General features: G+C 35.6%; 1 protein-coding gene across 2 annotated transcripts in view; it reads left to right on the top strand.

The window, feature by feature from the left end:
* The window catches only part of LOC126380679 (WD repeat-containing protein 47), a 63,916-nt gene extending 46,312 nt beyond the window's left edge, over positions 1–17,604 (top strand). For both annotated transcript variants that reach the window (XM_050030240.1, XM_050030241.1), the window contains 6 exons: positions 4,952–5,181; positions 11,248–11,425; positions 13,014–13,157; positions 14,477–14,632; positions 14,871–15,090; positions 15,279–17,604. In XM_050030240.1, coding sequence (XP_049886197.1) covers positions 4,952–5,181; positions 11,248–11,425; positions 13,014–13,157; positions 14,477–14,632; positions 14,871–15,090; positions 15,279–15,424 — 1,074 coding nt within the window. In that variant the 3' untranslated portion in view covers positions 15,425–17,604. The remainder of the gene's footprint in view (positions 1–4,951; positions 5,182–11,247; positions 11,426–13,013; positions 13,158–14,476; positions 14,633–14,870; positions 15,091–15,278) is intronic.
* Positions 17,605–22,025: the final 4,421 nt, after the last annotated feature.

Here is a 22,025-nt window from a genome sequence, read left to right as displayed (position 1 = left end):
CCGACTCCGCTGCGCTCGGATGCTCTATCGCGATCTGACATGAAGTCCAAACCGCCACATTACGTCGATCCGCCATTCAGGCCCTGGCCGCCGCTTTCCCGCCAGGCGCAACCTAACTTTTACTTTAGACCGCCGGAACCAATGGATTTAAGAAACTTTAAAACGTCGTCGTCGAAAGGTTCAACATATTCGGATTTCTCCGGGATGAGTGCATATAGTAACAAATCGCGAGATTACTATTTTTTGTCACCGAGTTATAGGTCGGCGGGTGCGCCTACGCCGAGTAGTCACGCTGATTTGTACATTCAAAGGGAGCGACCGCGCCAGGTGCGCAACCCCAACCCCTCGTCTTCCACGACCTGCCCTTGTAGCCGCTCGCGCTCACTGGAAGACGTGCGCACTGACGTTGTGACCGAGTGGGAAGATGACGATGAGAATGGCAACCGGATTGTGGCACCCGCCACTAAGTTTAACCGCACTTCGTACAAAGCTAATACTACTTTCCAAAAGCAAGGATTTCTCACACGCCATTCCATGGAAAATCTAGTCGATAGACCTCCACAAGTGTTGCCACCTAAACGGATCACCGCTTTTCAGGTAATTCTTTAACTTTCCATTGCGATCTTGTTATTATACGACGATTGTATTGCATTTAGGTAGGGAATTATTAGTTAATGTTTAGTTTGCTTTTGTGTAAGTATTACGAAATGGGCTCCTATGTCGCTGTCTTTTTTACTTTCTAGACTTATTTGTTATGATTACCTCACAAGCTAAGCGAAATAAATATCTAAATGCGTTTTGTGATTGCGAATGTGTTTTATCGTTATATGCGGCGGTACATAGCACTATGGGAATGGGAATCAAGCGGCGGCGTCGGGCCTCGTTCAGCTCCGGTGAACCGCAACGCACCGTCCTGCTTGTAACGGATGTGTTCGATACTCGTATCTATATATTAGGTATATTTATAAATACGAAACACTCGCGCTTCACAGGTACTTACTACATTTTCGCACCCCAACCAGGCTTATCTGATGTGGCGAATTTAGGTTTCCAGGTAATTCGGACAGTTCTAGTTAAGTAATACCCGGACAGTCTTGTGCAATGCGAATGTGAATTCTATTGTGAAATTAGTATTGTTTCATAAAAACAATTTCGAGTTCTTATTGTGTAAGAGAGCATCTTTATGAGAATTTCATCAAGTGTCTTTATTTTTGGAAAAGTGACAAGTGGCCTATTATTATCTCTGTCATAGTAAGAACTGTTAACATGTATTTCAACGTTTTAAAAAAGTGGAAATGCATCATCATACGAGTACATAACAGTTACATTATACTTAATTAGTCTGTACTTATTGAGAATTACCTACATTCATTTTAAAAGGCGTTACAGTTACAGAAAAGATTTCACTACATTTATAGTGCTAATAGTGGCGGTAGGAATAATTTTATGTGACGTATTAATCGATATACGTAAACAAGATTCGTTCATCTCGTAATATCAAAATTCGACGTTATGCCGCCGTAGATTTTTATGTCGTGGATAGAGTGAATAGGCATTTGCTAGGTAAGCGTGATCCACCCTAGACAACATCGACACTTATATATTATTTTGAAAAAGTAGGTATCGTGATTTAAATGATTCCAAGAAAATGGAATTCCTCATGATACCACGGAAGTGGTGATGCCGCCGTATTCTCGTCGATGTACTACAATAAGTTAAACTCCGTGATAAAAAGCCAATTAACATCCCATGAAGATTTAACTTGATTTTAATTGTATTTTGATTGACTTATGCAATTTTAGACATTTTTAAATAGGCTTGCACAAAGTGAGCACAATTGATTTCTTATTTATTTGTAATGGAGGAAGTTATTGATAACAGTATCTTAGAAATACGTTATTGTGTATTAGTATTAGTCACGTTCTATAATAACATCGATGACGTGAATGACGAAGTGTTTGTATAAAAAACTTGCGAAAAGTGACGTTTTCACAGGCCAGTTTTAAGTTGACGAAACCAACGGCTAAGTAAACAAACTGTTTCGACTTGCAAACGTGAATGAAAGAGCCGCAGTGTAATTGCCAAGGTACACTTTCTATTACGAGTTGAGTCGATGGCGTTGTCATGCAAACGAAACGAAAAGCCATGCCACTTTAACTGTTCTACTCTGACCGTAAATAAGAAGAAAAATACATTAACCCGTTTCACTATAACGTAGCATTTTTGCATAATACTGCAATGCAAAGTTAAAAGTTGTATACATACTGTATACTATCACTATTTTAGATACTGAGATGTGGACTTATGTAATTTTTTTTTTTAATAATTACCTAAATGCATGTTGTTTCACTATATCCTTAATATCGATTATATTTCCATAATCTCCACTTTGTTATCGGTCACGGTAACAGCTGGGGTACTTCGAAACTAGTTCCGACTATTGACGACCTGTATTACCTGTCGGTTACCTTATCCACTATCACTAAACTAGTTTGAATGACACGAAAATAGTGAGACAACACTTGAAGGTCGGTGTTATAAGTAAGTAGGTATATATAAATATTGATAATGGAATATAAATAAAGAAGACATTGCAAATTTTTACATAATAAGTATGTAGCATAATCACATCAATATCATAGTTATCATAAATATTGAACATTTCTAGTCCTCTTTTACTTACATAATAATCGACTGCGCTCGCTTTCGAGAATATTCTACGCGGAATCGTTTAATTTGGAGTGACTAAAGATTCCTTTAGCGGTCGATCATCTTCCATGATGTCATAATCCTCGGGACATAGTTTTTTCTGTTCAATACCGCCTTTTAAGTCAATAGGATGTCTACGTTTACTTTGACTCATGAAATATTAAAAATGTTATTTGCGGATTTATACGTTACTTATATGTAAGTAACAATATCGCGAATTTATAGGGAATTAACTTTAAGTGTATGCGGGCTATTCCACTTTTGACTTCAGCATAGCGTACATATTTTATCAGCCCAGTATTTTGCCACCCGGACCGCTTTTTCTGTGGCGTTTATTAGCTCCGCCCGCGTACGTATTGGCGTCAGGGCACGCGGGGTAAAACGTTAGACGAGCCCTGGCATGTGGCGTAATACCGCACTCACAACGTAGGTCCGTTTCATCCAGAAATAGGGACCTACATGGAAGAATGATGACCTGGCCTCATTTGTTACTACGACGACCGTCAAAATTAAACCTAAAAACACTGACCCAAAAAATACCCTACCCACCAACCTTGACTCCAGAGTTGTTGAGGCTGGTATTCCATCTCACAATCCACACGATAAAAAGAGTCAAAATTCAGGCTTTATTTTGTTTGTCATAAACTTTACAGCTAACCATATTTATATTAATAAAATGTAAAGAAGGTCTTTTTTTAAATCATGATTATTTGTATCGAGTTTGCTTAGTATTGAAACTATATAGTTATGCGTCAAATTCAATTCTTCCAGGCGATTAGTGACAGCCTAGGTTTTCACTTTATTTAAATGCAATACTTGTTTTTGTTAAATAACCCTACCAGATATCTGCCTTATTGTTGACCTATCAATTCTAAACGTCACAGTCTGAACGACTTGCAAGTTTGAAAGACGTAAGTTCTCCGCGAGTTATGAATTATAATTTAAAACACACGGTTTTGGTAGTTTTAAAAAGTAATAAGACAAATGGGAGTTAACAATATAATAGTCTCTGGTATACTTTATTCTCTTTAGTGCGAATGAAACATTATTTGATACATTCGGCTTACGATATTAGTTAAGCGCTGCTACATTTACGCACATAAATGTTGAGCAAACGCACTCATAGATGGCGTATATAGTTCGGAAGGGGGCCGTAGTCGAACCGTACAAGTTTTGTTACTAGGTAACACGGCATCAACCGCATTCATTTCTTGTCACACCACAAGTCATTGTAGCACCGTTATCGTTGCACCTCTCAAGTGCAAGAATGCAAGGTTGCTGTTGTAACGGCGTACCTATTACAATAGTGCGTACTATACGTTCCGAAAAAGATCAAGTACAATACTCGAAAGGTCAACTCTGTTGCACTGAGATAAGGAATAAGTTTGTATCTATTGATGTGTGTTGAACCACACTTTTTGTGGAGTATAAGTCAGCTGCTTTATACTCAGAACATTTTGTACCATTAACAACTTTTCTATTGTTGACTAGCAAACGCCTGCGCCTCCGTTCTCGTCTAAGTTATTTTGCGACCAGTGTCGAGTTATCAAGTTGCTACGTATAAACTTTTAAGGATATACATTTTTAAACTCTACTAACCACATATTCTTACCATTCTTAACTTATTTATTTTAAAAGTGCTCGGTTTTGCTTTGCAATTGTTAGTCATTTAATGGGGCGATGATTTGAAAAACTGAAACTCTTGTTTAGTATAGGTACTAGAACTTATTTACCAAATTGTATTTAGAAAAATATCGTTCCATGTAAAGAAAAGGCTACGACTACGACGAATTTTAATTCGTTTTAAATAGTTTCAGTATAATATTAATTACTGTAGAAAAACGGTTTCAATGTTCGATCGTTTTCACTCTTATATTCTCTTTCTTATCATCCTTTCTTATTAGGTCTTCTTATAAAGATATTCCGGCATCAGCGGTGTGAACTCAGTGTTGTTGCATAATGTTGCATAATATATAGTTATTTACTCAAAGTATCACAGTACTGGAGATGTCAAAATCTTTTACATTGTATGTGGATAATAAGTTTGTAGGTAATCATAATTAATCAGTACTTTTATACACTCCAATGAATACAGATCACTAATGAATAAGACTTTCCAATCATGTTCTATTGCGTGACAATTAAACTTTACGCCTAAGAAATTAATCGTAATAGCTAAGAGTTTTTCATCCAATTTTTTTTGTTTCTAATACTAAATCTAATTCAATCTGAATATTCGCAGGCACAAAATAGGAATGGGGGTCATCAAGGAGTCCCGATTTCAGCTGCAAGCGGTGTGGGTGTGGGCGCTGAAGTCAACGGGTCGAGACCCACTTTCAAGCCGGTGACGGTTCTTGAAGACCTGCAGGCAGTGCGCTGCGCAGAGTTCCATCCCAATGGCAAACTGTACGCGGTCGGATCCAACACCAAAACACTCAGAATATGCACCTATCCAAAAATTGAGGATGTCAAGTAAGTCGTCGTAAGCATAATTATTTCATTCAAGTACTTCTTTAATGTCTTTAATTAAAAATATGCCATTTATATATAAAATGCATGCGTATTTAATTAAATTAAATATATTTTTATAACATATCTGACCTTTAGAGAGACCCCCCAATAAAAACTGCCCGAGTTCATAACCGTGTGTTACAACAGCATTATAAACATAATAACAGCGTACTTAACTGTACCTGGCCTAGTTTTAACTGAACAGACCGTGATATTATTATTATAATAGCAGAATTAAAACTTACAAATAAAAGTTTACTTTTCGAGTTAAAAGTTGTTATACCAGTTAAAATAAGTATAATGATCTGCGTGGCGAATCCGTGAACGTAGGTATTCAAAACCAGCGGTGTCAGATTTTGGGCGACCTCTGTTCGCGACCCTGGACTTTCTTTCGCGTTAACCTTTCCTGGTTCCATGACCAATTACTCCGAAATTACTTCTCGGCTATTTTGGTAATACGCAGTATTTTTGCACATTCCGTTTTATCGACCTTCGGGCTCGACGAGACAGCTTATACGTAACATGTTGATAATATTACACACTGATGGACAAGAGGGCAGGCAATATAAGTAGCGCACGTGGAACGATATACTTACCCTTGCCAATTAACTAACGTATAATACTTAGCAAGTTTTCAATATCCGTATTTTTTTCTTGTACCTTGTATTTGGTAATAAAATTACTTAGATTTTTATTAAACCGTAAATATACTTAGACTGTATAGTGAATAATATACTTTCGTGTTTAATTAACTTTTGTAGAATTTCTTAAGAGACTGATTTTTGCATTTGTGTTAATGTTGAACAATATTGAAAAAAAAATGAACATCAAAGTTAAGCAAGCATACTACCTACTATGTAAGATATTAAATATCAGTCAATAAAATTGCATCGCTTCTATTTTCTTAGTGTCTCTCGCAATCATTGCATATCCTAATACAAACGAACGCTAATTACCCGACTGTGGCGAAGCAAAAAGGAGGGTTATGTGTTTAACCGCTATGTAACTATGTATGTGTGTGTGTGTGTGTGTGCACGTCTGTACCTAACTTCTAAACCACCTGTCTGAATTTAACAAATGAGGTGTCACTAGAAGCGTCTTGATTATCCGGTAATTATAGGCTATGTGACGTCACGCTAAATTCAATGCGGCGCGCTCTAGAGGACTTAAAGCGAGGATATTTTTTTTTAAAGGCTTAATTCACATTTCAAATATGTACATATTACTAGCCTTTACTTGCGGGTTTTCTTGTATATATTCAATAATTACATTGAATGATAATGTGACTGCTCAGACATGTTCCAGCTAGGCTTTATCTCCTAATCTTGCATAAAACACGTATCGGAATCATATTATCTTATTAAATAAGATCCCAAAATAATATAAATAAAAATACAAGTTTAAAAGCTAAAACCCGACTACGGAAAAATGTCGCTCTAAAAGGTATGATTCAAGAAAATAGGTAGGTCAATTTCTCTGAAATTCTTTCGAATAGTGATGTTTAGAAGATAGCCGTGGTCATATGCCAATTTGTCGTAAGAGTTTGTTCACCACACGGCATGCGACCGCGGCTATCTCTTAAACATCACTATTCGGAAGAATACCTATTTTCGAAGTCAGAGAAATATACCTATTTTCTTGTTTCATACCTTTTAGAGCGTAATTTTTCCGTAGTCGGGTTTTAGTTCTAAACTTATATTTTATTTCCATCTTCACCAAAACAAAACAACCATAAAGAATTCAAATTCCGATACATGATAGATCTAATAATTTATGAACATAGAAATTAGCATTCGTTTGTATTCGGATATGCAATGATTGCCGAGGTACATTAAGAAAATATAGCACTGTACAGTGTTGTAAGCGATACGGATATTAAGGTTTTTGGTACCTATGTATGTATTTAAAAAAGCGAATGTTATGTACGATACGAACTATTTTAATCTTGCCTCAATGATTTATTATCCAGCATTATCCTTCTATCTTACTAAATGTCAAATTCATCCAAAAGTGACCTTTTAATCCTTACTGTCTAGTTGCTTCAGACACAGCTTGTGACGGACTTTAAAGACCGATGAACTTAAAATTAATATAGTTAGGTAAATCCTTTGTAAACAATTTTGCATTTCAAAGTTCGAACTATTTTACTAAGGATTCGGAAATGATAAATAGGTTGTTTGGGTGACCCGAACTCATCGATTACACTCCGATATAAGGTTGTCAAGGGGCAAAATCGAATCCCAATGAGTAACACAAAGTCATCGACCCACAAGGCGATCATTATTCCACGCGGGATATGCGTTAGACACGTACTTGGATAGACATTTTGCATACATTACTTTGTCACGTGGGTTCCGATCTGCGTTAGCAGTTTACAATTTCACTGTCACTATTTCATAGTTTATTATTAGGGTCAACGCTCTTCTATAGGACTTCAATGCACTTTCAATTTTACCTCAGGGGCCGTGTGCTCGGTCTTGCTTCAATAGCGGCTATAAATTCAGGGATTGCCATCGTTCCAAGCTAGACCTTTAACATCAAATATAATAGCTTTCGGAGAACAAGCAATCACCATTTGCATTATTAGCCTTTGAATTCCAATAGTGATTGGATTTTGATTTTGATATTGACATACCTAGGTTTCCATTTTATGATCTGTAAAACATCTGGAGATCTTTAGATTAATTTGTCAATATAGATTGTTACTTTGAAGTCGCAAAATTCATGGTCAATCTCTTGTTGTAAAGTTTTCCTTGTCGAACAGCCGAGTGTTTATTGGACATTATCAAGTATCGAGCAAAACTGTTCAAAACCGATCAACCGCAAAGTTTTGAGTTGGGGACGTTAAAACTATGTGTGGAAAGTAGCGAACTCGTGTCATGGCATGACTTGTAAACTGCACACAGGCTGTTACGAAATGCTTGGCAAGATTACGTCGCTAGATAGCCACGTTACCAAATTGACAAATGTGCATTAAATAGAGTGACAAGGCACTATATCGCTAAGCGATATGTGCTCTCACTGTAAGTAAATGGAGGATAATGGTTGCGTACTCGATTACACTCTAGGGTTACAATATATCTGAAATTCAAGGCTAGAGTGAATGGGCATTTGCTAGGTGAGCGTGCTCCACTTTAGGCCACGTCGTCATCACTTACCAACTTTAAAGTGGGTATTTATTATAAGGGTTTTAATTCTTAATGTTCCAAATTAAAATTTCAAATCTACTTAAACTCGTGTTTTGTTAAACAAAAATTCTGAAGTTTCTATTTTATGTTGAGTATATTATTATTTACTTATATTATAAAAAAAATAAATGTATGTATATTTCTTATACCCGCTTGAAATTTGTTTGCTCCTTTTTGTGGTGAATTACCTAAACTAAGTGGTCTAGACAAAGCTCCTACTTCTACATGTTCTTGTAGATTTGATTTTTATATGCAATCAAAATAATTTCAATTATAGTTTATTGCGACTGCGGTCGCGTGAACTTCGGTTATAGCGGCAAATAAAATTATACAATATAAATATGTCCCTCTGTGCCCCTGGCAACGAGTATGCAAAAAAATATGATGATAGGTTGAGTAGTTAAGGTGTAATAAACAAACTCACTTTGCACTTGTAATGTTGGTTAGGGCTTTGGCTTCAACTTACTTTTTTGTATAAAGTACTTATAGGTAAAAAGATCTATTTAACAACAATTCAATACTCTAATATAACCACTTAAAGGAATAAGTATGACACACCATTTTGTGCCAATAAAGTAGCGTACACGGATCATTTAATAACATCAAAACGGTGTATGTGTGTTAGTGCGAATGGTGTGTGTGTGAGAGAGAGAGAGTGTGTGTGTGAATGCGTGTATGTGTGAGTTAGTGTGAGGGTATGTGAATGCGAGCAATTTTCTTAGAGTGTGTGTTACTTAATAGTACTTTTTGCAAGTACCTAATTATGATAATACCGCTAGCAAGTTTTCTGTTTCGTTATAGGTCAGCCCGATTAGCCATTCTGTGACAGCTCTTTTACAGTTAGCCCTGTTCATTGGATATATATTTAGTAGTTGATTTGCCATATTATAGAGTCGACCGCCCTGAAAGCCGATAAATCTTTTTGCAAAGCTCGTCCTGGTAGACGTAGAAGGGCAAACAGCGTATTTTCTTCTAGATGTAGAAACTAATACGTCTGTCGTAAATTCTAACTGAGCGTGTTGCCTAAGTATAACTGATAAGACAAAAAGTTGTCGTACATTTAGAACCCTGCTCTCTCCATACAAGTCCTCCGTTGGATACATCCGTGGTCTAAAATGGCATATTTTTAATATTAATCGTTGTGCTCTCTCAAGTTCCTCGAGATGGGTTTTAGCTGCACCTCCCCACGATGATACACAATATGACAGCACAGACTGACAGAGAGTTAGATAAATAGTGTTAATAAGATTCTTATCTGCTACATACCTGAGCTGTTTAAAAACAAATGAGAGCTGTCGCACTTTTTTAGCCATATAATGAATGTGATCATCAAAAGTCAGGTTGTTGTCAATCATAATACCCAAGTACTTGATGCTGTTTGTTTGGACTATGTTCGGACAGTTACAGTGATCCATATTGCTGGATAGTGAACACGAATGAGCAACTATCTTGTACTGTGAAGACTGATTATACGGAGGATTTCGAATTGTGAAGGCCATGAATTTGGTCTTACTCGCATTAAGGGTAAGAGAGTTTGCAGCTAGCCAACAGAAGACTCTGTCAAATCCTTGCTGCGCATATTTAAAGACATTATCCCAAGAATCGGCATAGAAAGTGAGGGTTGTATCATCTGCATACGATATTATTTTGCATTGTTCCAACGCTAATTGGCAAAGATCATTTATATAGCAGAGAAATAAAGAGGGGCCCAAAATGCCCATAACCCATAATTTTGTAGACCTATTGCGATATTGTGACCACGGCATAGGACATTAAATGTTATTCAAACGTAGTAATGGCCTCATTTTAATAATAACGGGTGTTTTAAATCATCCACTACTTGTTTTATATTCCATGACCTTGTTCAAATATGTGAAAATTTGTCATTGTCGAAGACTATTATTTTTAGCGAAGATTTTAAATGTCAGTAGAAAACGTAATCAGTTATGCTAATAATGTTGCGATATTTTCACCTGCTGCCTTACAAAGACGAATAATAAATAGCACCACGTAATATGAAACAAATCTATTTATTCAACATATTTTTAGAGATTTTGTTTTATTTTTTTAATAGAAATACTTTTATATGGTCATATGAATTTTCAAATCTGGATAGAATAAAATCTAGACTAGAATTCATTCTTTTTGACACAGTTAATGGACTTGTTTGAATCTCGTACTTGTTAATTTGCTTAATTTAAATATAAACAGTCAATTTGACTACATGTTTTGTAGAAAAAGCCCTGTATTCTGAGTATAAACATGACTGCAAATTTCACTACTACGCATAATCCCTCGTCCTTATTACAAATGAATTACACATCTTTTATCTATATTTACCCACCCGCTTGTTTTTTTTTTGCAAATCACAAAGCTTACCGTATAGAAATGGAAACTGGTCTTATTTAAAAGTGAAAACTGTTCCAAATTCTGGTGACGTACAGTAGGTGAAAGTATAAACACTATATACGTGTATTGAACGTATTGGTTTTACTTGATTAACGGCAAAATTTTAATTCATCATTCATGCCGCGTTGAGTTCAAACCTTTCACCCACCCTGAGCACATCAAAAAAGACGAATTATATATGTATTTTATAAATTATATATATAAGACATATATATGTTATGCCTGATCATCATACATGATATGTTGGAAATCTTACTGTCAGAATAGTTAAATTTCTTGGTATGTCTTTTTGGCACTAGGTTGTAATATATCTTTCTATCCTTCATGAACCACGCTAAACCAGGAACTATAGTTATAGGGCTATAGTCGTTTTTCAGTGATATATTTTAGATAAAACTATGTGGAACGTAACAAGGAGCATTACTTGCAGGGACAACAGTGCACCGACCGCGCCGACAGTACTGCTGAAACGTACGAAGCATCACAAAGGCAGCATATATTGCCTCGCCTGGAGCCCGGCCGGCGACCTGCTGGCCACCGGCTCCAACGACAAGACTGTCAAGTTGATGAGGTTCAACAGCCACACCTGCAATCTCGAAGGACAAGAAGTAAGTAAACGCTGCTAACACGAACTTGAAGTGATAATAAAGACGTTAAAAGTTATTGTTAAATTTTATGGACATATTTTATTATACTACATGCCTCTTGATATATCGATTGGTTTTAATGGACGTCATCAATAGCTCTATAATAGCCTTCTCAAACCATATTATCCGAAGTATAATAGGTATTTTAGTACTATTGTTTTAGCGTAATTCGGTTGCAATCGCAGTTTTATGGTCATACGTGTGATAATAGTAGTAAAATAGCTGTCATTGATATCTAGTTCACTTTATCGGATTTCCCTCGAGGTAAATTAAAATTGGTGTTCCCACTGAATTTGATTGGATTCGTCAATCGATGTCCATCGTCAGTTCGAGTTTCCCACGGCTGGAGAGCTCGTGGATACACAATTTATTTCAATCGCTCAACGTCAATCTACATCTCCAATTACGTCTTGATTGACAAACATGTTTAATCGTTTAACCGATGTACTCACGGGACGATCGTTGCGGATATCGAGTGTATGTATGTCATTCGCTTCATCAAACATGCCAAGTCGGATCACCACAAAAATTCTTGGTTTATTATATACATATTCTAATGTACGTTACACACGCGGTACTATTTACATTTAAAATTAATTAGATTTATAGGATTCAGTTCCGGTCTATCTGTACTATAATTTGTGTGGCGCATTAGTTATTTCCGAATTAATGGGTTTCTGTGTTTTCTAATTCACTAACAGTTCTTCTTTAATGTTTGTCGTGCAAAACTATTTTTATAACATACTTATCTATGCTTTAGATTATCTTATCCAAAGATTAGCCTTCGTGATCTAATTGATAGAAAATTATTTCGGCTTAATATTTTCAGAATTTTAGTGATTAATACTTTATAATAGTCATATTGTTTGTTACTCACCTTTTTATTGAGTTGCTCATTTGTTTTGTCAGATATAGGACATGAAGTGAAGAAAAAACTCTAGGCCCGACGCAAATAAATTGTAGCTCAAATTCATAGATGCATAGATGGCATCGTCAAAATCGACAGCCAAATGTATGAAATTACTATTCGAAACTTTGTAGGGGTGGTACTAATAATTAAATAATGAAATGAGAAAATTTTGTTATTATGATAATATTGTTAAGAATTATAATATATGTTTATTCGGGCTTATAGTCAGTGGATTGTAGTAGATAAAGCAAATATTCTATTGTTTGTTCATATAGCTGGGCCTTTAAAAGAAAATTTGGAACTATTGCTTAATTATTTAGAACAATAGACAAGTGTACAATGCGTAATATCTTAGCGAACATTTGTAATGGCTTACGTAAATTAAACATGCATAACGAGTTTTTATTACGTTTAACAATGGACCCTTCAAATATGAAAGAGGAAGTACGTAAGGACAGAGGTGTACGTCCCGCTACTGCGGAATTGCTTGTCACGTTAAAGGTTTAACAAGGGCGGGCATAAGCACAACCCTCTATCGCTTTCTCTACAGGATAGTAGCAGATTCTGATGAATGAAATAACAATTTCATTTCATGTTTACAAGGCATTTTTTCCTTTCTAAATGAACGTGTTGCGATAGGTGGAGCTGACGATGCACGACGGCACAGTGCGTGACGTGTGCTTCATCGAGGACACGTCGAACAAGACGAGCCTGCTCGTCAGCGGCGGCGCCGGCGACTGCAAGATCTACGTTACCGACTGCGCTACCGGCAAGACATTCCAGGTAATAGATATGTAACCTACGTTCGTTCAGAATCACATGATCTTGGTATGGTATTGTAACGGTATACCCTTCAAATTCGAAGGTAATATTGCGTTCGTCTGAATATTAAGATAGATTACTATGAACACAACGATTATAATTATAACCAACCCGTCGCCTATAAAATTATGATAGATTAATATTTGCTGAACATTCCCATTGTAGTTTTAATTAGTCGCATGAATTGTTAAAAGTTGTTTTACCAGAATAATTGTAGCAACCCTGCTTGTTTATTTCTTATCAACCGTTGCAGGACTGACTTTATGTACTGAGCAAAAATACTTTACGGAGCACAATGAAATTGGAAGTTTTACTACTTCTTCTGAAATGCTAGTACCGAATAACATGCTTGCTTGTATCCCCCATTTATACAGGAGCAGTTATTATTTCATAAAATTAAATGTATCAAATAAGCTATGTATACACATTTTAAAGTACATTTTAACTTTGGGACCGACTACGTACGGTCACGAGTACTAATATGTAGACACTTTGAAATCATGTCACATTAACTTTTTTGACAAATTAAACCGTAAGTCTCAATAAATGTCAAATATGATAGTGCGACAGGGTTCTAAAGTGGGTACATGGTATTGCTCATGACTGTACCTTAAAATCACGTTAGCATTACCTACAGTGGGTGGGTAGAACTATAAATCATAATAAAATTACTAGTAAATTAAATCTTACTATATTGGCAAATTGATATTGGCCCCCTTCCCGATGTCAGAATGAGTTAAAATTTAGTATGCATGTCGCCGTCTTATAGTAAAAAAAACATTCTGATGTGATTTTCTCCAGCAAAACCTCGCTATACATACGCTAGTTTCAATCCAGGTACAATATTTGTGGTCTCAATTTTTATCTGGATTAAAACTAGAAGCAATTATCACCGTAATTCAGGACAGGGAATAAATAGTTCCGCCCGTTATATAGCGTTAGTTAGTCGAGTGTCGTGTTGCCAATCTAGTTAACAATGGATCTGAACCAACGCTTATTAGTGGGCGTTTACCAGAAAATGTAGACGAATTATCAAAGAAAATCTCTGTACGATTAATACGCAATTTCCATGTACCGTATTAAATTATTTTAATTAAAAGGTGCGACAATGTTTGTTTAATGTGAAAGCTTGAATTTGATGTAGACTTTACGTCATACTCGGAATGAGAGGCAGCTAAACGTATTCTAAGTTTTTTCTTTAGTCCCAGTCCCCCAGTCTAGCAAAAAAGTTTTATTACTTTGTTTTAAAAAGATTTGTAACATATCGTTTTCTTTGTCAGGCTCTGAGTGGTCACTCCGGGCATGTACTATCTCTGTACAACTGGGGTGGCGCTATGTTCGTGTCTGGCAGTCAGGATAAGACGGTTCGCTTCTGGGATCTACGTACTGGCGGCTGTGTCAATGTCATTTCTCCACCCGCCGGACACCCTGGCAAGGTAAGGAAGTACTTATTTTAAAAGTTTCAATGTTTTTTATTAAGTAACAATTCTTATTGTTTAATCTGATGAGTTTTCTTGCGTTAGGTTATTTATTACCTTTTTTATCAAACTGTATGTTTGCACCGCGTCGTAAACGATATGTTTGCATACAACTCTGTGTACTAATGGGCAAAATGACATTTAGCGTTAAACACGTCCGTTCGTCTTTAAAAAAAAATGATGTGTGTGTGTGTAGGGTTCAGCGGTGGCCTCTCTTGCGGTGGATCCGAGCGGGCGGCTGCTGGTGTGCGGGCACGACGACGGGTCGTGCGCGCTGCACGATGTGCGCGGCTCCCGCTCGTTGCAGCGCTTCACGCCGCACTCCGGCGACGTGCGCAGCGTGCGCTTCTCTCCCGGCGCCTACTATCTGCTCACTGCCGGATACGACGGCCGAGTTGTGCTCACTGATTTGCAAGGTATATAATCTGCTATAGCGTCTGTAAAGTTCACTAAAATTGTACACTTAACGTATTAGGTAAGCGAGTGTGTGCCTTAAACTACATCTGATACCATCAGGTGATTTCTAATACAAAAAAACTTCTATATAACAGGTTTTGTATCAGTTTACACTCTGTGAATAATATGTATATTGTTCTTTTGTTAGGCGACCTGACTTGCCCGCTGCCCAGCGTCCCGGTGGCTCGTCACCCGGACAAGGTGATCTCGGCGAGGTGGCATCCGGATGACTTTTCCTTCTTGTCAACGTCAGCTGACAAGACGGCGGTACTGTGGACCATACCGCCGGTGTAGCCACAGCGACGTCCGCGGCCGCATTGCCTCGCAATTGCTAAAGCGACGTCATAGGCTAGCGAGGATTTTTGAAGTGCGATGTTCTAGGTAGCCGATTTTCTATATACACGACGCTGATGGTGCGATACTAAACATGTATCAATAATAACTCTGTTGCATCATCTAAGAAATGCAAGATGTAATACCGTTTCGCTTAATTATACGCGTAAATTTTTAAATGGTCCTGTTTCAAATGATACGGCCTGTGAAATTCATCTGTCCATAATAACACGTAGGATCTTAACATGGACCGTTATAGGTGCTGTTGCTGAATTTGTTTTTGTTCACTCGCTTCACGTCGGCTATCCAGGACCTCGCATACTCTCAAAGCTTAAAAATACATTTTGATATTTAGGCTGTATCAAATATTTATTATTAATTGATTACTTTTGGAATCGTTAGGAACGATTGATTTACTCGAAATTCTAATTTATGATACTAGATATGGCCTCTCTGATGGAAGTATAGAAAATCAAATATTAAAAAAAAACCGTTACTTAGGACTATTAGCTATATTTTTACATTACATTTATGACTTTCATATTACTTATGTAATCACCTGCTAGAGAACGCTTATAGAACTTTATTCCATGCAATTACTTTGTTGGAAATCCGCAACTTACTGTGTAGTAATAATGATTAGATGTTTATGTGATATTAATGCTTATCTACGCTATGTAAATAGCATTTCTATTGTGAAAGTAACTTTCCGATATTTGAATATTAAATGTCAGTATTTTCCATCTCTTAGCCGTCGTCATCAAATGTGTGTGATTTAATTGCAGTGTTCAAGAAATAAGCCGAATATTTCTGTATTTATCGAATTTTATAAAAGTGCTATGATTTTGGCATCTTCAAGGACTGTTTTTGTGTGAAAATGCAGAATTTTAAAGTTGCTAGGTATCAGGACGAATATGGATGTGCTATCTAGATCATCGCCATTTTTTAGACAAAATAGTGCAATGATTCCAATTAAATAAAAATCTCGAATGTTAACGAATATTTCGATATTCCAACATTAATTGTTGTGATTCGTTGTGCTGTGCTATAAAATGACTTATTTTATTTTCTAAAATTATTGAGACATTGAGACAAAGAAGCTTTAATGTAACTAATACTTCTCAATATTTACTTTGTTTAGATTTACATTTTGGGCTAATTAAATAACCAGTGATAAATAACCACGTCACAAAATAATTTTAATATCCTGACGGAACATGCTTCGCTTGCGGGATAGTAGGTTTGTCATTGTTTTATGTTTTATAGATTTTTATAGCTCTGTTTGCACTGTTAGGGCTGTTATACATGATCGAGTCTTTAACGGCTTTGTTATTAATACAGATAACATGATAAAGTTATTATCAAAAGAAGGGTATGCTTAAGTCGTTAATATATAACTTTTTTGATAATCATTATTTGATTAAAACTGCGGAAAAATCTTAGAAGGTAGTTCTTTAGAGTCGCTATTTCTTTAGTGCTGATGAATAATACATCCTAAATATATTATTATTATCGAGACATAAATTTTGTGTTACTTCGGCAAATTTTTGCCTCAAATATATATTTTAAAAATTGAGAATATACGAACAGTGGTTCTTTTAACATAAGGCCACCATTCTTTTTTTTAATGGGTATTAACAACAATTTAAATGAATAATCTTAAAGATTATAATGTTACTTAGTATTGAATCATACAATATAACGTAAGGGCTTCGCACAAATTTAATAATAATTGTGTTAACTAGCGGTAACAGGAAATTCTCATAGATGACTTATTTAATCAATTCATCTCGAACAAGTACTTACATTAAGTAGTGTTTGATGTTAAACGTAATTGTAATTGGTAACATAATTTTCAATTTCTTATTACATTTGTGCTTAGTCTTATAATGCACACTATAATATAGAATAGATCTAAATATTATTATATTTAAAGTATGATATAATATATTTTATGTATAAAATTGTGTATGATGAAATATTCTATGTGAAAAATTACTATAATAATTAACATTATTAATTTGATCGTATCGTCATCACTATTTAATTATTTCTGTTGGAACAGTCATGTTCATCATCTAAATCTGTAACGGGATCTTAATAAAACCGAATTTCGTTAATGAGTGTATCCATTATAATTTTTTCTACTCCTCTACTTTAATCTGGCATTTAAATAACCAAAAAGTCTAATATAAGTACATACATAATTAAACTCTTTGAAAAAGTGTACGCTCTATGGCCTATAAAAGCATTGTTTACAAAGTAACTGTACTATAATGTCGCCAAAAAAGCATTGTTGTTGTTTTTTTTTTTTTTGACCTGGAAACTGGCACCTTTACTTTGTTTGGTGCCATAGATATACTATAAAAAAAAAGTATACATTTGCCGCCATTTTCCCATACCATTCAAAATTTACATCTTCATTTTTATAAATAAAATTTTTCTTTGTATAATTTTTGTTTCATTTAAAATTACGTCGTCGTAGAAAAAGTATTGTATGCAACGTTGTATAACTAGGTCAAAAAATGCTTGTGGCGTCTCTTATTGCGATGTTCGCCAAGGCTCACATCGCAACTCACGCCACTCGCATTTTTTGACCCTTCTTATACAACTGTTGCATAAAATACTATAAGAATATAATCATTATTTACAACACGTTTGTGGTTTTAATCCTTTCCTTAGACTTAGTGTTTTCAGTCGTAAATGGAAACAGCAATTCTATATCGTATATAGGCTGTAAATGTCTATAAGTATGTATTAGGGTTATGAGTTAGGATACCCGTACCCATCATACTAATGTATAATTACTACTTGACCTCCACCGCGACCTAACATTTTGTACCTTAAGTTACTTTTAAATAGATTAGCTCGAACATACCTATACAGGATAGCTTCTTTATATTCTGTATTGCCGTAGTCGAATTGGTAGATTTAGAATTATCTGGGAATCAACAAAGTCGACCCGAAAGATAAGAATAAGATAAACAATATGATACATGAGTGCTGGGTTCTAGTTTATACAATGTCAGGAGTAGTTTCCATTTGTTCTATAGAACTGACGTCCCTAGGACAAAATTGGCCTTCGTTCTCATATTATTATATCCTTAAAATATTACATTTGCAAAACATAACATCTTTTTCATCTTTCATTTTTTTCATTGTCATTTTTTTTTTCTTATTCTTACTCAATGTCAGTTCTACCGGTGTCTCTTTCTACTGTTGTGTGTTGATTCAACCGGTAATCAGTCTGTTGCCTCTCTATATCTAATAAATTAGGTACTTACCGTAGTAGATACGCCACGATTATGTTAGTCATGATAAGAGTTTTTCATCGACAGGTACGTCACGTCGTCGTGATTTGTATCAGGGATACATTCCAAATTTTTGGTCATCCTTGACACTTCCGATTTTACATTTGAGTTGAATATAGATAACAAAGCAATAAATTAAATTATTGCCAATAATATACCTTACCTGTGAACACACCGTTCGTGACGTCTTATGCTGAATACAAATGAAAAACTGGTGTTAAAAATATTTAGAGATCGCTGATGGGTGCATGGCTGTGGTGTGCAGAGCCGACCCTGGGACATCTCTAGCGCAGTGTCCAGCTACATATTAAGCTGAACTGGAGGGTTAAAATGGCCACATCGAAGCAATTCATCTAAGAAAGCAATGTTGCATTTTGACATTTGTGCATATATAAAAGTAAGTACTTACGCAATGCAAACAAATGTCAAATTGTAATATTGCTGTCTTAGATGAATTGCTTCAACGTGGCAATTTTAACCCATAAATAACCTATGTAATAACCGGAGGGGGTATGGAGCATACTCCACCACGCTGCATCACTGCGGGTTGGAAGAGGTATTTTTACGGCTAATAGCCGGGAACAACGGCTTAACGTGCCCTCCGAAGCACGGAATCAACTTATTTTTTCAGACAATCAAATGATTCCTTAGCAAACAAAGGACAGTCTCACAAAGTGATTTCGCGATGTCCCCATCGGGAATCGAACCCGGACCTCCAGATCGTGAGCTTAACCAACGCTCTTACCACTAGACCACAGAGGCAATTTTAACCCACCTGTAATTAATTATTTCTAAATAATAACGCAATTATTTTCTTTAACAAACAGAATAAAACTCATTGGTGGACTATAATTGGGCTACGATTAAATGTTATTCACCATGGAAGCTCAATAATAAATTGATACTTACATTTTAAAAGTTCGCTACTTTTACAGTCAGTAAAGAGGACGTGCTTATTTTAAACTACAGTATCGTATCCAGAGAGGAAACCTCAAAAAGCTTTTTGGTCGAGTCTATTGGCGTACATTTTTAGTACTGTACAATTGGCTACTTGACAATTTTCGGATATGTATTTTAAAAATTACAATTGCTTATTAAATTTTATACCTTTTAGAATATTTTATTTTCTCGAAAAAGCTTTATATAATAGAAAAAGTGCATTTTTCTTCAATTGACAACATTTCAAATTTTTAAGCCGTGGTTTTTTTGTGCTATTTCGAAAGTACTTGTTTAAATAGAAGACACGTGTTTTTTCTTTTCAAGATTTTTCCACTAGAAGTTACAAAAAATATTTTTTGAAAATTGGATTCTGCCATTGATAGAATAAAGGCAGTATAATGTAATGTACCTTTGCATGCGTATTTAAAACAAGTCGCAAACAAAGTGTCATGTTATGTATGACATTTACTTTTTTTATAATTTTTATGTAAAGGTCTGAACTTATTATGCCTTCCTCTTCTGACCTCGTGGATTTTTCAATATATTTCTATTATTACTGAATTAAAAAATCTGAAAAAATGTGTTTTGTGTAAATCATAGAAATATCTCGAAATGGTTTTCGATTTAAGGCACCTTAGTAAAAATGAAATGTTGTCAATTCTTTAAAATTTCGGCCGAAAACGGTTGGTCACATTTCATTTTGCCCAGTGACGTCACAATTTACCAAACGAAGAAACTGACAAACAGTGTACCTATCATCTGAAACCTGACAGGTTTTTTTTTCATTTAAATGTGACGTCACACGGCTTTTCGGCGGGAAAAGGGAACGGGACAGTTGCTTTCTTCATTGAGTAATCTAAATAATTAATACGAAGTGGTGTTTTGTGGTTAATGATCGCATTAAGTTAGTCAGAAGACATTCGCGAGTGTTATTATATTGGAGTATTCAATGAACAAAGTGTATCTGCCTATTTTCGCTTCGTGCCGGGAAGCCGCTTCATAACTCAAAAGTTTATGCGGACTTTTGAGTTAATTCGTTTGGGGTTCGGAGTAGGAGTCTACTCCGAGGGTGGGGGCTTAGGTTTCATCATCATCATTCATCACCTTTCATCATTTCATTAATCATCAAAAAAAAAAAAAATACGTAAGACATGGCTGTATGGGCATAGTTCCCTTTGCCTTACCCTTCGGGGAAAAACAAAACAAAAAAAAAAAAAAGTGACGTCACACGAACCTCAATCATGGCCGCCCGTGTTTCGGGTTTAACACACACACAGATAAAAAACGTACTGTTATTTTGTAAAAATAAAATATTTAAAAAGGTTCTTAATAAAAAAAAGAGAAATATTGGATAATTATCGTTATATGATAAACTGCTATATGCGACATTTTACAGTCAAGTAGCCACCTGTCAAGTAAGCTCCGTTCAATCTAAAATCCTAGCCAAGCCTCTGTTTAGATTCCTACATTTAAAAATATAAGAGTGGAATAAATACATTTAGGAAGAGACCGAGATCACTAGATGTGCTTTCAATTTATCTCCAAGGGAATTTACCTCGAGTCTATTTCATTCGAACTGCTTGTAATACTGAAATGGAGCTTAAATTTAAATTTTGATCATACCTAGTTTTGCTTTGCAGGCAACAGATAATTACTTAGTCGATTTTTAGTATATTCAGTTATTTGGGCGACAAAAAGTGTAAATAAATAAAAATAAAAGAAAGAATAGACTTGGTTTTAAATATAAAATACATTATATACTTACTTACCTAGGTATTTAAACAAATTCCATATTACTACCACAGTATGCAGAAACGCTGATCCACGAATGTCTAAGGAACTATCTAATAACTTGAATATATAGGGGACGATATCAGCCAGCCCGCAAGATGTTTCCAAATTGATATCAATCAAATAGCGCCCACGCTCTATAATGTTTCTCAGATGTCCACTTTTTTATTCGTTTCCTTAGATTCCTTTTTATAAGTACCTAGATATGAATTACTTCTCAGCTGGTCTAGTGTTTGCAAGCTGTCTTCGATTACTTTTGGCTCTATCCATCCTATTAAAGATCACGATGACGATGTAATAATATCTAAGTAAATTACCTACTTAGATGTACCTACATACTTCATACCTATAAACCTGGGATTCTTTGCACAATGGGTAAGTATACTCGGAGAACCCAATGCTATTTTAGTAGCTGTATTCGCAAGTCAAATGAAAATCCCAAGCCTATACTAAAGATATTTACTTACGTAAGATGTTCATCCCTTGTTGTAAGTTTTCCTTAATACTTACCTACCTATTTG

This window comes from Pectinophora gossypiella, chromosome Z (assembly GCF_024362695.1).
Source record: "Pectinophora gossypiella chromosome Z, ilPecGoss1.1, whole genome shotgun sequence".
In the NCBI taxonomy this organism is placed as follows: domain Eukaryota; kingdom Metazoa; phylum Arthropoda; class Insecta; order Lepidoptera; family Gelechiidae; genus Pectinophora; species Pectinophora gossypiella.
The sequence above is the reverse complement of the archived record's forward strand: the minus strand, read 5'-3'. Positions and strand labels throughout refer to the sequence as shown.